The sequence below is a fragment of the Heptranchias perlo genome, chromosome 8, assembly GCF_035084215.1.
Source record: "Heptranchias perlo isolate sHepPer1 chromosome 8, sHepPer1.hap1, whole genome shotgun sequence".
NCBI classification, from domain to species: domain Eukaryota; kingdom Metazoa; phylum Chordata; class Chondrichthyes; order Hexanchiformes; family Hexanchidae; genus Heptranchias; species Heptranchias perlo.
The window spans coordinates 72,171,339-72,188,810 of record NC_090332.1 but is presented as its reverse complement, the minus strand read 5'-3'; the positions used below and the strand labels follow the sequence as shown (position 1 = coordinate 72,188,810).

The 17,472-nt window shown below is 40.7% G+C and overlaps 1 protein-coding gene and 1 pseudogene across 4 annotated transcripts in view; one reads left to right on the top strand and one right to left on the bottom strand.

Moving 5' to 3' along the window:
- Nucleotides 1-958: 958 nt before the first annotated feature.
- On the bottom strand, nt 959-1,876 carry LOC137324837 (general transcription factor IIF subunit 2 pseudogene; annotated as a pseudogene).
- A 1,307-nt stretch (nt 1,877-3,183) lies between these two features.
- The window catches only part of LOC137324686 (retinol dehydrogenase 13-like), a 56,038-nt gene continuing 41,749 nt past the window's right edge, over nt 3,184-17,472 (top strand). For 2 of the 4 annotated variants that reach the window (XM_067989279.1, XM_067989277.1), the window contains exon 1: nt 3,184-3,394. In XM_067989279.1, the coding sequence (XP_067845380.1) occupies nt 3,330-3,394 (65 nt within the window). In that variant the 5' untranslated portion in view covers nt 3,184-3,329. Of the gene's footprint in view, nt 3,395-5,092; nt 5,165-13,958; nt 14,010-17,472 lie in introns of those variants that run through there. The other 2 variants (XM_067989280.1, XM_067989281.1) reach the window with 2 other exon arrangements.

The window sequence follows — 17,472 nt, the reverse complement described above, 5'->3', positions numbered from 1 at the left end:
AACTGCCTCAGTTGGGGTATCTACATATGTACAAGCCTTCAGTGCCACTCAAAGGAACATAGGAACAGGAGTAAGCCATTCAGCCCCTCGAGCCTCTTCCATCATTCAATTAGATCATGGCTGATCTGCACCTCAACTCCATTTACCCGCCTTTGCTCCAAAGCCCTTGATACTATACCTAACAAAACTGTATCAACCTCATGAGTGATTTGCACATGATTGCAACTGTCCCATGACGTTCCTGCTCCAGTTCAGGCTGTTTCTGCTCCTCTTCCCTGCTGCTTCTCGTAACACATTTGTACATCAAGGTATAAAGCATTTTCTTGATTCAAATAAAAACATACTCAGAGCACTAGGGGCATGTGCAGTGCCCAAAAATCAGCAGTCCCACCAGCATTCATTATTGGCCCCAAAGTGCAACCAATTTATTTCCCTTTAACTTTTAAAAATATACTGCCCTCTTATAAAATAGTCTGGCTTATGACATTGGAAAAATAATCAACCACCACCATGCCCACTCACATTGTCTAACAACTTGTACCATATTCTTTGAAGAAAAACAGCTTGTAAAGCTTTACTTGATTCAAATATATTCAATAATTCAGTAGTTGATGTTATGCATTGTCTCATTTATAAAAAAGTGTCAGACATGCAAAATGTCTGTCCTTAAATCAGCCTCCAGGTTTCCATGACAGATGAGAGAAAGCAGAGTGTAAAATGCAAAAAAAGAGAGGCATTTGAAGAGAGAGGAGACAGAGAAAAGGTGGGATGTATAGAAAGAGAAGAGAGAGTGAGAATAATCAAAGATGAGCAGAGAAATACAGAGTCAATGAGAGAAACGTTTGTGAGAGGCATTAAGAGAAAGAGGGAGACTGAAAGAATGAAAGATGCAGAGTGATAGAAAGAACTACAAAATGTGAGACAAGAAATGAGACAGCCACACGAAGAGTTGCAAAACTTATTTTATTTTTTGTGAGCAACACCATACACGATCAACTAGTTTTATTTTTTCAGTTTTGTTTGTACATGGGTAATTATGATGCTCTGGATTTAGCTCTTGTATTCTTGTAGGTACCAATTTCTCTCAAAGTCCCCTCTAGGTAATTAACTGGCTGTTTGATGATGACCACCAAGACCTTGAAATTGTAGTATTGGTTCTTCTCAACTGCTGAAAATAGCATAACTAGTTTCTGCTGCTCATCAGTTCCAGCATGCAATGCATCTTCTTTCTTCTTCTCACATATAATATGATGGTTTGCCACAGGATTAATAATTTGTTGTTACCTCTTTTCCTAGTTGTTGGCAGAGATAAACTGTTTTAGGTGGTTCTTCAAGATGAAACCTTTTGAACTTCATGTAAGACTCATTGATAGCTGGTCCCCATTCTGAATGCTACATCACAACTCCTTTAAGGTTTCATTATGGTTACCATCGGATTTCCGTTCTGATTTAATGGTATTTAGTAAAACCTGATAATGTCTGTCTTCCATTGTACTTTGCTTTGTAAATGGATGCTCCCTGGATCCATTAATTGGTGTGCCTTTTCCTCCCACACTATGGATACTTACAAGTTCTTTATTTAAAGTGAAGGAAAACTCTGCTTTCTGTTAATTATTGGCTGTCTGTAGCCTTCCAACTTCACTTCTGCAAGTTTCTTTAGCCCATTACTGTGAAATATGCTTAGCAACTCTCACCAGCCAGATCTTAGTGTTCAGCTTCACTCTGCTGACATTCAGCATGTTAAATCTAGAACCCCTTTTCAATAATTACAAAAAGTGAAATGAAATTTGTAATTTATACTTATTCCAGTTATCATCAATAAAGTTTCCTGAGTTTGGTCTGGATTTACTTTATTTGACTTTTCCTTCACACTGAACGTTGCCAAGTTGGTGTCTTTTCCTGGCTGCCCTCTTTATTACATGAAGGCAAACATGTACAGCCAAATTTCCCCTTCTTATATAACAAAATAACAATCGTACCTTAAATTTATTTGATGTTTTTAAATGTTAATTTTGTCACCAACGTGGAGACCTTTTAGTAAGGTCTCCCTCCCTGCTAAGCCAATATAGTAATGTAAATTACAGGGAACATCGCTGTGGTTTTTGGACTGGCACCATTGGGTGTCAGCTGCGGCTCAGTGGGTAGCACTCTTGCCTCTGAGTCAGAAGTTTGTGGGTCCAAGTCGCACTCGAGAAACTTGAGCACAAAATCTTCAGTGCAGTAGAGGGAGTGCTGCACTGTCGGAGGTGCTGTCTTTCGGATTGTAATGTTAAACTGATGCCCTGTCTGCCCTCTCAAGTGGACGTAAAAGATCCTATGGCACTATTTCAAAGAAGAGCTGGGGAGTTCTCCCCGGTGTGCTGGGGAGAATATTTATCCCTCAACCAACATCAGTAAAACAGATTATCTGGTCAATTACCTCTGTTGTTTGTGGGAGTTTGCTGTGTGCAGTTTGGCTGCCACGTTTCCTACATTACAACAGTGACTACACTTCAAAAGTACTTCATTGGCTGTAAAGCACTTTTGGGGCGATTTGAGGTCGTGAGAGGCACTATATGAATGCATGTCGTTCTTTTTTCTTTTTAGATAGCGGGGTCATGACTTGCAACTAGCCTAAGAAGCAGTCCAGTGCCAGCTAACCATGAAAACTATGCCACAGGCTCGGAAATCTGCAATCTCGGCCTATAGTGTGGTTTCCCAAGGCCGGACAGCTCTGAAGTAATTCTCAGGCGAGTTTTAAGTCCCCACCTCCCAACTATTGGTGACAAAATCACTCTGGATAATCCCCATAATTGACATCAGAGTGACCTTGCAGGGAGGAAAACTCTAATCAAGGATCTCCTGGTTGATGATGAAATTCATGTTTTTAAAAAAAAAGTCAAGGAAATTTAAGGTAATACTTACGTTCTTCTATAAAAAGGAGCACTTTAAATAAAATATATTCGCCTTTGACTTTGTTTCCCCTGTAAGTTTCAAAATGTGCAAGTGCAGCACTTTCAAAAAGGCTTACTTCCAGGTAAACTACTCGCCTAAATTTCAAATTATTATTTTAAGTCTATATGTGGTGACGTCTGTTAGAGGAGAAAGTAGAAAGGTAGAGGTCATATTGCAATCTGGGAAGTGACCTGACTGAATACTACATCTCCCAGAGACCTCTGCGCCTTCCCTTCGCGGAGCCCCGATTGGTCGATTCCCAGAGGCGGCTCGCGCACTCGTTGAATTTAACGGCCCGGCGGCGACTGGAGTTTGATTCGGGGCTGTGGCGACGGGCGGAAGTCGAGAGAAGAGAGAGCGCATTTACAGATTAGGAGAATTATAGAGGGAGAACAATGAAAAAGTATATATTGCCGATATCAGTTGTGGGGACTGTAATTGGCGGGACAGTTCTAGTCAAGTGAGTAGTTCGGTCGGAGTCGCTGGTAATGTTCATCCGCTCCTCCCTCTCTTCCAGGTGCTGACAATAAACTACAAGTGCTGCAGCTCTTTAAAGGCCCTCTTAGTGTGGGTGCAGTCTGGCTGATGCCAGTAATACGTAACAACACGAAATTCCAGTAGTTGTATTTGCGGGGAAAAAACTGCAACCTGCGAATTAAAAATAGAGAAAATGTAAGCACCTGAAAGAGAGCAACAGTGATTTGCATTTATATAGCGCATTTAACATAGTAAAACGTCCGAAGACCCATTCACAAGTGTGCAATCAGGCAAAAAATGGCTCCTTCTTTGGAAGGAGATATTAGCAGTGTTCAAAAAGATAGGTTTTAAGGAGTGCCTTGAAGGAGGGGGGAGAGAGAGGATTAGGGAGGAAATTCCAGAGCCTAGATGGTTGAAGGCACCTCAGCCAATGGTGGGAGGAAGGAAGTGGTTAATGTGCCTGGGAGAGACGCTTGATCAAATGGAGGGTCTCGCCCTGAGACAGCAAGTTGTTTCTCTCTGATGCTGACAAACTTGCTGTGTATTTTCACGTTTTATTTATCCTTCTCAAGTCTTTGAGATTTTAAAACAGATTGAAATCTGAATAGTAGTTACTCAGGTGTGGTTAACAGTCTGAAGCAACAGCACATCTTCCCAATGGGTTTTCTCCAACATACAAAGTGCTATCTACAGTCTACTCAGTTCAAAGTCACTTAATTCAAATTGTTTACTACATTTTTTTATTGGCTGTAAATACCTTCTTTGCAGTCATTTAAGTTTAATTCAAATTACAGGACAATTCAATTTTTTTATTGCAAAAAAAAATTGAATTATCAGTGGTAGGTGGTAATATGCAGCTACACAGTTGTTATTACTGCCTATTATTACATCCATGAATTATGGATGCTGAGTGATGTAAATGCATCAAATGCTGTTGTGGGGAAAGTTGCCAAAGTGCATATGCAGTATTTTCCAACTGTTTTTAATGGCATATTAATCAGTTTGTTTTATTGCATCTTTGTTTTATCTGTCATGCAATAAAGTTATTGGATTTAAGGTCCAAATTGGTTATTTAGGATGGGGAAAGAGATTGAAAGTGTATGTACTTTGGGAGGGAGGTTGGAAAAGTGTCATGGTGAACTGTCCAAAATATTTGATTTTTGGCATACATTTTATCGACAACCCTTATCCTTATGAGGTCCAGGACTGCTGTAGATTAAGAAGCAGAGCTATGCCTTGTGCTAAAACCACCTGAATTAATTCTGGAATTGAGTAACTTGGGGGAATGTGTCGTTGATCTGTGCTTGCATGCAAGAAAATTGTAAAATAAACAGCCATGTTAAATAACCGTGCAATCCTAATATCTTGTATTTGTACATTTATAGAAATAGGAGTAGGCCATTTGGCCCATATTGCCTTTTCTTGTATTTTGCATGTTTTGGGAGACATGGTGATCATTTATATTGCTATGTTAGGGCTTTTCTGACTTCACCAATTTGTTTGATTGCCTCTCCCTTCTATTGTATGCTTTTTTTCTGTAAAGAAACAGTCTAAAGCATCTCGCTTAGCTGAAATGACCCTTAAAATAGCGGGCCTGGAATCAGTAGAGCCAAGTGGATACGGTCATCTGGGAAAGCGTCACGGACCTCCCATAATTGATGCTTGTTTTATGTCTCCCTAGTCTTTCAAGCACTCCGGCATTCTTTATTCACCAACTTAGAATACACCCAGCATCATAGCACACCATATATTGGTAAGTCACCTGTGTTACAGTTTGTTGATGATCCCATAGTAATAATGGTGCCTGTTGTGTTTGTCATTGTCCCTGAGGAGCTACCAGTCTCAGTCACATAATATGATAGAGACACACATGGTCACAGAAGCATATCTTGCAGCACTCAATCCACCTGTAGCAGCCATATCCACTTTAGAGGATTTAGATATAGACTTTGCGGAAGGAGCACCACATCAAGCAGGGCCTGAGTGAGAAGGCACAAGTAGAGGTGGCATCAGGGGAGCAGGCACATGCTGCTGGAAGAGCCAGCTCAAGGCTACCTCAGATAATAAGTTCTGCAAACAGTGCCAACCAGTATGCTGCTCTCTGAACACCAATTAATGGAGTCTGTTAAGAGTGCAAGAATCACTTTGCAAGGACACACTCAGGATAGCCTCTGATATGGCACCGGCTTTGGCACCTCATGAGCTTGTACAAGGAGTACAGGGCCACCACCATCCCAGGAGCCATTCTTTGAGATCATGCAGTCAGCCACCACATCCTCCTCCCACTGGGCTAGAATCTAAGACAAACATTACATTAGTTAGAACTAGATACAAGCCAGAGGCCAGATGACCTTATCCAATTGGCTCGACTGATTCCAGGCCCACTGTTTTAAGGGTCATTTCACCTAAGTTAGATGCATTAGACTGTTTCTTTGCAGAAAAAAGCATACAATGGAAGGGAGAGGCAATCAACAAATTGGTGAAGTCAGAAAAGCCCTAACATAGCAATATAAGTGATCACCATGTCTCCCAAAACATGCAAAATGCAAGAAAAAGCTTGATGGGCCAAATAGTCTACTCCTGTTTCTATAAATACACAAATACAAGATATTAGGATTGCACAGTAATAGTTATTTAACATAGCTGTTTATTTTACAATTTTCTTGCATGCAAGCACAGATCAATGACACCAACTGGATGCACTGGGTAGGGTGAGGGGAGACTCTAATTTATAACAGACGTGCATTGAGTGAATGTTTTGCATTCCATTGTTCAGAATTCATTTGGTATGGGGCAGATTTCCGTAATAGGAGAAGAATGGGTCAGCATATATGGTAGATGAGGTGAAGTAAAGCATAATGGTGTTTTTATGGGCTAATTTGGTGGGACCTGCCTTTTTAGATTCCTGTGGAACTCTCTTCCTTGTCCTTTACCTCCCTAAGAGCAAGAGAATTGGCCAGAGATTTGCCCATTCTACCAGTTTAAGGGACTTAAATAGAGATTTAAACTCTCTTCGAAGCTAGGAGATGAAGAAAATGCAAAAAAGTGAAAATGTAACAAAAGCAACCCAATAAAACAAAAAATGGACCATCTCACACTCGCACACAAACCAGCTAAATGCACCTTTAAGGAGCTCACTCTCAAAGACCAAGAAGTGAGTTTGCAGATGTGGCTATTTTATATAACATCACATGTTTGGACCAAACCTTGCAGGAAATCTTGCCCTCACTAAAATTTTTTTTGAAGGCTTTTGCATACTGGCAGCCTTCAGTGATCCCAGCACAGCCTAGCCATAAAAAAGCAGGTGCTGCAATCCCAGTGCAGGGTAGGCATGAGGCTTACTCCCAGCATTCTTTGACCCCCACCCTCATGCCAGTCACGTACATGTGTATCTGTCACATCTGATCATAAAATGTCTTCTAATATTCCAAATGAGGCCTGATCAGTGCTTTGTACAATTGCAGTAGTGCTTCCTTGCTTTTATAATTTATGTGCTTGTAATGAAGCTATTGGTGTTTTTGCTTACTTTTTGTATTTGTGAGCTCGCTTTTACTGACTTAGTTACCTGAACCCTTTATACATTTTTTCCATCTACTCCCTTCCACCACCCCCACTCAGACTGGCTTCCATCTGCCATTTTCATATTCAAAAAGGACTACCTCGCACTTATCTGCTATTGTTCTGGCTACTTGCTAAATCTATCCATGCCCTTCTGCAATTTTCTGTTCATAGTTCACTATCCCTTCTAGCTCAGTATCATCTGCAAACTTGTGTATATACTCCCCTCCATTCCTAAATCTAGATTATTTATACTTTGAAAATCTGGAGCCGCAGAACGATTTATATCGGTGTGGGTTATAGAAAAAAGATCCGTTTGCTGTGCTAATAGGAATGTAGAAAGTTTTTTTTTGTTTTGAGACGTCGGCATTATTTTGCTTCCCTTCTAAGCCTTTTTGTTTCTCACAATTTTGTATGTTTTGAAATTGTGTTCCTTTTTTTAATTGAGAAACCAATATGAATTACCAAAATTAATATGGGACTTCACTAAGTTTGAGTAAATCAGAGTGTAGTCATTAGATGATACCAAGGTTGGATTTAAAGCCTTAAATTGCAGGAGGAAGGAAGTACTGAGGGAAGTAAGAGTTTCACAGTTTTGAGGTCCAAGGAAAAAATGTTGGAGATTGTGCAGTATGTCTGGATTTTAGCACATGAAGAATGTGTAGAACAGTGCGTTAGAAATTTAGAGGGAAGAGAGATCACTGAATTTTTTTTTATTCGTTCATGGGATGTGGGTGTCGCTGGTGAGGCCGCATTTATTGCCCATCCCTAATTGCCCTTGAGAAGGTGGTGGTGAGCCGCCTTCTTGAACCGCTGCAGTCCGTGTGGTGACTGTTCTCCCACAGTGCTGTTAGGAAGGGAGTTCCAGGATTTTGACCCAGCAACGGTGAAGGAACGGCGATATATTTCCAAGTTGGGATGGTGTGTGACTTGGAGGGGAACGTGCAGGTGGTGTTGTTCCCATGTGCCTGCTGCTCTTGTCCTTCCAGGTGGTAGAGGTCGCGGGTTTGGGAGGTGCTGTCGAAGAAGCCTTGGCGAGTTGCTGCAGTGCATCCTGTGGATGGTGCACACTGCAGCCACAGTGCGCCGGTGGTGAAGGGAGTGAATGTTTAGGGTGGTGGATGGGGTGCCAATCAAGCGGGCTGCTTTATCTTGGATGGTGTCGAGCTTCTTGAGTGTTGTTGGAGCTGCACTCATCCAAGCAAGTGGAGAGTATTCCATCACACTCCTGACTTGTGCCTTGTAGATGGTGGAAAGGCTTTGGGGAGTCAGGAGGTGAGTCACTCGTCACAGAATACCCAGCCTCTGACCTGCTCTTGTAGCCACAATATTTATATGGCTGGTCCAGTTAAGTTTCTGGTCAATGGTGACCCCCAGGATGTTGGTGGGGGATTCGGTGATGGTAATGCCGTTGAATGTCAAGGGGAGGTGGTTAGACTCTCTCTTGTTGGAGATGGTCATTGCCTGGCACTTATCTGGCGCGAATGTTACTTGCCACTTATGAGCCCAAGCCTGGATGTTGTCCAGGTCATGCTGCATGCGGGCTCGAACTGCTTCATTATTTGAGGGGTTGCGAATGGAACTGAACACTGCAATCATCAGCGAACATCCCCATTTCTGACCTTATGATGGAGGGAAGATCATTGATGAAGCAGCTGAAGATGGTTGGGCCTAGGACACTGCCCTGAGGAACTCCTGCAGCAATGTCCTGGGGCTGAGATGATTGGCCTCCAACAACCACTGCCATCTTCCTTTGTGCTAGGTATGACTCCAGCCACTGGATAGTTTTCCCCCTGATTCCCATTGACTTCAATTTTACTAGGGCTCCTTGGTGCCACACTCGGTCAAATGCTGCCTTGATGTCAATTTGACATGATTCCTTACTTTACAATTTTCTTGCAAACAAGTCCCAGTTTAGTCCATAAACCAGATCTATGTTGTATATTTTAAAAACTATTTTTCTCATTTATATAATACCATCATTAATTTGGGCAGTTTTAGTACAGGGCACAACTCTGCTTAATTGTAGTAGTGATAAAATAGAGAGATGCAAATGAAAGGTTGGAGATTAGAGGTGAGGAAAGGACACCCACCAGATGACCAGCTTTGTATTAACTACTTATTTGCTTAAGTCATAAAAACTTAAATATTAATTTTTACACTTTTGATATCTTAATTCTTAACTATATGCTTTTCAAATGTTAAATGTACCACACAATATTACCAATCGAATTTTAACAGATGTTGAAAGTCAAAATTTATAATTTTGTTGCTTTAAGGCTCCTAGGCCCCAGTGGGTGTTCATCCACAGCACAAAACCGACGAGACCACCATCACTAGTATGGAAATAGGAATGTTGATGGGGGGAGGGGAAATGCTCTGGTTAAATGCAGAGTAAGGCTTCCTTCATTGTGCCCCACTAATGTGCGTCTAATCCATTTTCAGTGCTGCACTTAACCCAGAAAGGCTTAATGTTGATGCTAGATGCCAATAGTAATGCAAATGTTCCATTCCCAGCCCCACTCATTTTTATAAGCATACACGAAAAAGAAAAGCACTTTTACTATCTCTGCAACATTCAATATGGTAGGGATGTAAATCAATGCCTAGTTTTACTTGATTTATTTTTAAATGCTAAACAAACCCTAAGTATGCAGTACTGAAATGTCTCTTGTTAATACATAATAGAGTATTTAGGAACTATGACTCATTTCAAATTGTTTTAAATATCAGTTGCACATCAAGATATGGTTGTGCATAAGGAGTTGCTGTTTTTCATATTTGGATTTTTAAAATGTAATACAGGGAGTTAACAAAAGTGTATTGGTTTACCAACTCCCGGTGTAACGGAGTAATGAGAAGGGGCAATATAGAGAAACTGAACTCTGTTGCCGACTGTCAGGGAGATGTTCCAGGTGGGGACTAGCTGCTTTTCCCACACAGAGAGGCTCATCTGAAGATGTTTCCCAGGCCCGCTCTCGAATTGCCAACTGTTATTTGCAGAGTGACGTCGGCAAAGCCTGTAAGCAGACCATCAACTTGTCCTCAAGTCTGGAATGGTATGTGGGATAAAGAACCTTAAATAAAGTGAGATCATTTTAAAAGGTAGGAAAAGAAAATATTTATATACAGACTGGCCAATTGCGTTTTAGTTTAGGAAATATTTATGGTTGCACCATAAATAAAATGCACCTTTTATTACAAAAATATTTATTCAGTTATATGGTAAATTCTAAGCATGAATAGATGGAGCAGCTATGCATTAACAGCTATGGAATAAGAAAGTATGGCACTGGGTGGAGAATTGATGTAGCACAAGAAACTAAAGGTAACCATGAATAAAAACTCTTCATGCTGCAAAGAGGTTACAAGCGGGGCATCACAACGGTTGGTTTTGGGACTTTTTTTTTATATAATATCACCCATGGCTCAGTTGGTAGCACTCTCTCCTCTGAGTAAGAAGGTTGTGCGTTCAAGTCCCACTGTAGAGATTTGAGCACAAAATCCAGGCAGATACTCCAATTCAGTACTGAGGGAGGTGCCGTCTTTCAGATTAGACATTAAACCGAGACCCTGTCTGCCCTTTCAGGTGAACGTAAAAGATCTCACGACACTATTTCGAAGAAAAGCAGGGCAGTTATCCCTGGTATCCTGGCCAACAATTATCCCTCAACCAACACCACTAAAACAGATTATCTGGTCATTATCACATTGCTGTTTTTGGGACTTTGCTGTGTGCAAATTGACTGCCACATTTCCTACATTACAAGAGTGACTACACTTTAAAAAAAAACTATTTCATTGATTGTAAAGCGCTTTGGGATGTCCTGAGGTTGTGAAAGGCACTTTATAAATGCAAGTCTTTCTTTTCTTACATCAAAATTGGAGACATGATAAAAAGTGAGAAACAATGTGACCAGATTATGAAAAAAAAAATCTGTCTTTCTAAATAGATGGCAGATGCAGCTCAACGTGAATAAATGTAGTATGATTAGTTTAGGAGCAAGGAACCAAACGAGGGCATCTATAAGAATCATAGAATGATACAGCACAGAAGGCAGCCGTTCAGCCCATCGTGCCTGTGCCGGGCTTTTTGAAAGAGCTATCCAATTAGTCCCACTCCCCTGCCCTTTCCCCATAGCCCTGTGAATTTTTCTCCTTCCATATGTTAAATGGAACAGTAGTGCAGCATGCTGATCAGGAAAGAGATCTAAGGGTTATAGGGATTGATTTAGCTGGCCCCCTTCGGCCCCGACATTGTCCAGGCTTGAAAACTGTTATTTCCTGTCCAGGGTAGGGTTCCCAAATGGGCGATTGTCTCTCGAGTGCTGCTGCTGGCGACTCTGGAGAAACGGTCCTTGTATGCGCAGTTCGCGAGTGCGTGGTAGCCATTACAGTTTGTCATGGCTTGCAAACAAACTGCGTTGTCTGGGCACTGCTGGTCTCCCCGCTATTTGGAAACACCGCTCCATTGCCGGTTGTGGTGGTGATGGCATCCAGGCCAACGAAAATCACCTAAAAACTCCGTGAGTCCTGAGCGAGCAACTGAGGGAGGGAGGGAGAGAGAGAGCACAACACAATAAGGAAATAGGTCCTCCCTATCCACTCTATCAAGCCCTGTCATAATTTAATATACCTCAATTAAATCTCCCCTAAACCTCCTTTGTGGATACACAATAAGTGGGAGGATACTGAGAGGTGTAGAGGAACAAACGGACCTCTGAGTGCATGTGCACAGATCTCTGAAGGTAGCAGGACAGGTAGATAAGGTAGTTAAAAAGGCATATGGGATACTTTCCTTTATTAGCCGAGGCATTGGATATAAGAGCAGGGAGGTTATACTAGAACTGTATAAAACATTGGTTAGGCCACAGCTTGAGTACTGAGCACAGTTCTGGCCACCACATTACAGGAGAGATGTGATTGCACTAGAGAGGGTACTGAGGAGATTTATGAGGATGTTGCCCGGGGCTGGAGAATTTTAGCTATGAGAAAAGATTGGATAAGCTGGGGTTGTTTTCTTTGGAACAAAGGAGACTGAGGAGAGATTTAATTGAGGTATATAAAATTATGACTGGACTCGATAGAGTGGATAGGGAGGACCTATTTCCCTTAGCAAAGGGGTCAGTGACCGGGGGGCATAAATTTAGAGTAATTGGTAGAAAGATTAGAGGGGAGTTGAGGAGAAACTTTTACACCGAGGGTGGTGGGGGTCTGGTACTCACTACCTGAAAGGGTGGTGGAGACAAAAACCCTCAACTCATTTAAAAAGTACTTGGATGTGCACTTGAAGTGCCGTAGCCAACAGGGCTACGGACCAAGTGCTGGAAAGTGGGATTAACCTGGATAGCTCTCTTTCGGCCGGCACAGACACGATGGGCCAAATGGCCTCCTTCTGTGACGTAACTTTCTATGATTCTATCAACACAAACTGGGGGAGGGAGAGTGTGAGAGCAACACAAACTGGGGGAGGGAGAGTGTAAGAGCAACACAAACTGGGGGAGGGAGAGTGTGAGAGCAACACAAACTGGGGGAGGGAGAGTGTGAGAGCAACACAAACTGGGGGAGGGAGGGGCAAGGGGTAGGAGGAAGGAAAGTTCATGTCGGCCTCTGATGTGCGCTGTTGTATTGTGTTTTATTGCGGGAGTCAGGCAGCTTTGGTGCTGCTCCCTGAGGACTGAGCCTTACCTCCCGGAAGCTGGGCTTCAGCGGTGGGATGTGGGAATCAGTGAATTAAATTAGGTTTGGTTTTGGTTTGATATATTATTTTTATAACTTGCTGTGCATTGTAAAAAGTAATAAAATTGTACGAAAAATTTTGTTTGAAGTTACTTATATCAATGATGTTTTTGTTGAATCAGTGGAATTTACTTGGTGTTTCTCATTGCGGTCGATACTGTAGAAACATCGTAGAAGTCATTTTTATTTAAACATTACTTATCCTTAAATCTTTCTCTTCTTTTGTGCTCTTTCTTTGATTCATAAATTATTTTATTCATCTCACTATAAACAAAAAGTCAAATATTTTGTTCAGGGCTTGGTGATACTGAGATACTCAACTAAGGTAAATGCAGTAACATTTGCAAACAGTGGACAAATGTCACGTGATCAAATGTCATGTGATTAAGCATCACATGAATGGTGGTATCGCATGATAGAATGCCATATGATCAAATATCCAGGAATACGTCAAACCAGAGTTGGCAACCCTAGTTCTGGACCAGTAACATGGCTTGCGAGCGGCCGCAGCACAGCCTCCTGGCAAGGACTAGTGCTGGAAGAAGGGGAGGATAACTGAGCACAAATGCAAGCTTCTCAGACCAGCAGTTGCATATCAAACCTCCAAGATAGGGGCCTTCTGGTTACTGATGGAGAAGGGAGGCTGGGGACACCCCCCTTTTTGCCTCATTTGAATGCCTGCACCTACTGCAGCTCCAGCTCCATACCCTGTGGAACACCTGGAAATCCCTGGGGCAATTTAAATGGGGTGCAGACCCCGTGAAACAAGTCTCAGTCCCTTCTTCCTTTTGTGCTGGGGAAATGGGTGTTCCCTGCAGGCAGAGGTCAGGAAAATCAGCTCCATAATTAGTAAATCTATCATGACCTCTGTCAGTATAGATCACCTTCTACTGCAGCAAGGTATCATACAGGCCCAAGCATGTGAACGCCTATAGTGGAGAAATAATGGCATTAGTGCAGTAGAGGAGCACATCATCTGCGTAAAGTAAGGTATTGTGCTCCATGCCAATGAGAAGCGACCAATGACCGTGTATCTGAGCAGCCAGGAATTCAATCACAGACACAAATAGCAGTAGCGAAAGATAGCATCCTTGCTGAAATGGGAGGGATAATCGTTCAATAAAGACAGTGCCAAATCCCGTCTGCTTCAGTACTCCCTGCAAAAAATTACGATCCGCCTCATCAAATGCATTTTCTGCATCAAGTGAGAGTATTAAGAAAGGTTTATCTTGTTCTTATATTTACATGAGCAGACAGCAGATACTTCCCAGGGTGTGCCTCCCACTGATGAAGCTAATATGGTAAGTGTGAATAAGTTTTATGATCAGAGTAGTCAAACTATTAGCCAGAATCTATACCAAAATTTTGGAATCAAAATTGAGACGAGAGATCCAACAGAAAGGGACGCATTGAATTGGATTTTTAACCTATTTTGAGGATTAAGGAGATTGAAGCTTCCCAGCATGTCAGATGTACACCCACTTCGGCTGTATGGCGGATGACTTCAAAAAACAGAGGAAATAATTCAGGGCAAAAGCCACAGGGCCAGAGTTCTTACTCCCTGCAAGGGTTTGATTGCTTGAAGTGTTCCTCCAAGGAAACTGCAGAGACCAGCCATGTTTGGTCAACATTATCTAGCTGGGTCAAAGGGAGGCAACCCAGATAATTCTTGTTGATATTCACAATGACAGTTTACTCTGATCTATAAGGATCCAAAGAGAACCATCTAAACACCTGATTAACCACAGTTCAGTCTGTGGCTAATAATCCATCCCAATGGCGTATCTTGGGGATAGTGCTTTCAGTCTGACAGCTATGCAAAGATGAAGAGACAACCCACCCTGTTCCTGTTAATAAAATTGAACATCAGCAAACTGTATAAGTAGTTCAGCTTGTGTTCTCAGAAGGGAATCAAGGTCCTGTCTAGCCTGAATCAATACCAGTCAAGTATCTGGATTAAAATTGATTTTGAGTTAAAGGGATACAATTTTCTCTGCTTGAGAGTTTGCCAATGTTTCTGTTTTCTTCCACTATCTCCCTGAAGAAGCATTTGTCTTCTCCCATAGCACATTGCAACAGAACACCTTGTGTGATAAGAAAATAGTCAACCCTTAAATAAGAATCCTGAGGATTAGAGTAAATGGTATAATCTTGACCCAGTGGGTTGCACTGCTTTCCCATGTTCATCCAACCCAAGTCTGGGCATCGTCAAGGCATGGTAATTGTCATTCCTGATGGAGGGCGAGAGTTATAAGTTGAGTTAACTTGTTGAGGAGAAAGGAGATCTTTTAAATTCTCCCCAATAATGGTAATTGAGGCTAACATCAGGAATAGATTAAAAAAAAATCTTAGTCTTCATTGGGGACACATGTGTAAGCAAGAACGTCCTTGTGCTAACCATGCAATCAGATAAAGACATAGCAAACCTGATCTCTACTGTTACTTCCAAGGTACTATTTCTGCTTCCCCACTTTTATATACATCTCTGAGGTCGGTAGTTTCTGAATGACAAAGCATCAAGGTTGACATGTTTGTTCTCTAAGAAGTCTTTTCAGCTTAGTTCAAAGTGATACTTCCACCAAATTGAACAAGTAGCTGACCAAAAACCTTTTACATTTTAAAAAATCTTTACGGTCTCCATCACCAATGAATAAAACAGAAATGGCAGTTTTGATTTACTTCTGAAATAGTAAAATTTGGAAGAGTGTGAAGAATTAATTGGGTTGTCTGGTTGATGCCCTCTCCCTATGTGCAGAGAAAAAAAATCAACCAAAGACCTTAAAGTATGTGTGATGATCCAGTATGCTGAATAAACAACAATATTCAGGATCTGAGAATACATGAATTTTTAAAAAAATCTATTGTCTAAGTTACTGACAAGAACATAATCTTAATATTCAATGCTGCATATCTTTTTAAAAATTTTGTTCTGTATGAAGTGTTGAGAAATATTGTCTGCTACAGAGGATCCTGCATAGATAGTAGTTCCAAAAAGCTTTCCCATAAAACAAGTTATTTTGAGCATTCAAGGCAGCTGTAATTCTCTTAAGATGAATAGAGCAAATTAGGTGTAAAAAGTGCTGTTGTCCTGAAAAACTACAAATAGTACAAGAGTCTATTTATTCCATACAACAAACATTCTATTTACTTGATTACTAAGCAGAACATTTTCATGCAACATCTAGGTGAACAGTTTTTGTCACTTGCCTAATTTCTACATGTGGCAAAGGGAAAAGAACAAGCTGTGCTTGGTTAAATGTGAATAGTTTTGTGTGAAAATCACATGCAAAATAACATCATGCACAATAGAACGACTGGTGTTGATTTAATGCTATAGTTGAGTCATGCACAGCCTCATTACTTGTAACATAGAAGTGAATACTTTATTCAGTACATGAATATTCATCCTTTGTGAACAAATGGGCTCCATAACTATTGAAAATTCAAATAAACTCTCCCTGTGCAATGAAGTGTTCATATTATGTGGTCAGTTCTTAATATAAAAGGAATATTGCATCTTGTCAAAGTGCCCATCAATTATTTTGGTTAAATACATTGTTTTGTGAGTTTTGTGTTTTAAAAAAAAATAGACGCCTGCTTGTGTCACGGAATGAATTAAGACACCAGTAAATATACTAGAATTTGTTGTCAGTTTTTAATATCAAAGAAAAATTGTACCTTGACAGGGTGCCCATCTCTTTTGGTTAAATTCATTAAGTTTTGTTCTGTTCAAAAAAAAATGCATGTTTATGTCACAATGATTTAAGATAGTGATAGATTAAGATAGATTTGCTCGAATTTGAATTTGCTTCTGTTAGTGTCTCAGCTTTTTCCACTGCACTGGAGAGCTTGGCACTGTGCCAAAGACAGAAAAATAATTGCTGTGCCCTAAATTTAGGGTTTTGTTGCCTACAGCTAATGACCGCTGCTGAGCAAAGTGCAGTCTGGGATCTCCTGCGAATAGGTCAAAGATGCACCATTGCATAAATACAAGGGTCATTATGAACAATCTCAGTGCCACAAGCAATGTGCAGGAATTAGTTATGAAATTTACTGGCAACTTACTGCTGGTAATTATCTGGAATTGACTGAAACATAGATTTATTCAGTGCTAGTGGATGCCTTAATTCCATGAGAAAGGAGAAAACTTTTTTTTAATTCTCATTAGTGGCTGTTCTTAAGTATTCCATATCAATTTATCTTGATGTAGAATACTTTAAAATATTAATAAGTATAAATGACTTGCGTGTACTTATTTTTAACTTACTAGAAATACTTGTCAGATCCTGGATTAGACTCGATACTTTGCCCGAGGCATTGGAACCTATTTTTTGTTTTTATAACAATACTTCTTTCACAAGTGTTTTAGTTTAAAATTACATCAATAGTTATAATATATTAAAATTATTAAATGGATCATGTGCTGCATTGAAAACTGATATGTAAGCATTTCCAGTTCAGATTTGCAATGTTAAAATGTCCATGGTTAGCTGTAACAATTTCCTGTCATGCCTATAGGTAGCGCTGTAATAGAATTTCCCATGTTAATCTGATCAGTGAGATGTCATTGCTCCCAGTCACACTGAGGTAGAGCTTTAGAACCTGGCCATCCCATGTTACTGCATTCTCCAAAACTGCTAAGTATTTTTAGAAATCAGTTGCTGAGTATATTTAAATATCTGTTATGTATGAAAAATACTGAGTGGGTTGCAACATTCCATTCTAAAATGCATTGAGAACTCTTCTGTCAGGCTTCATCTATGG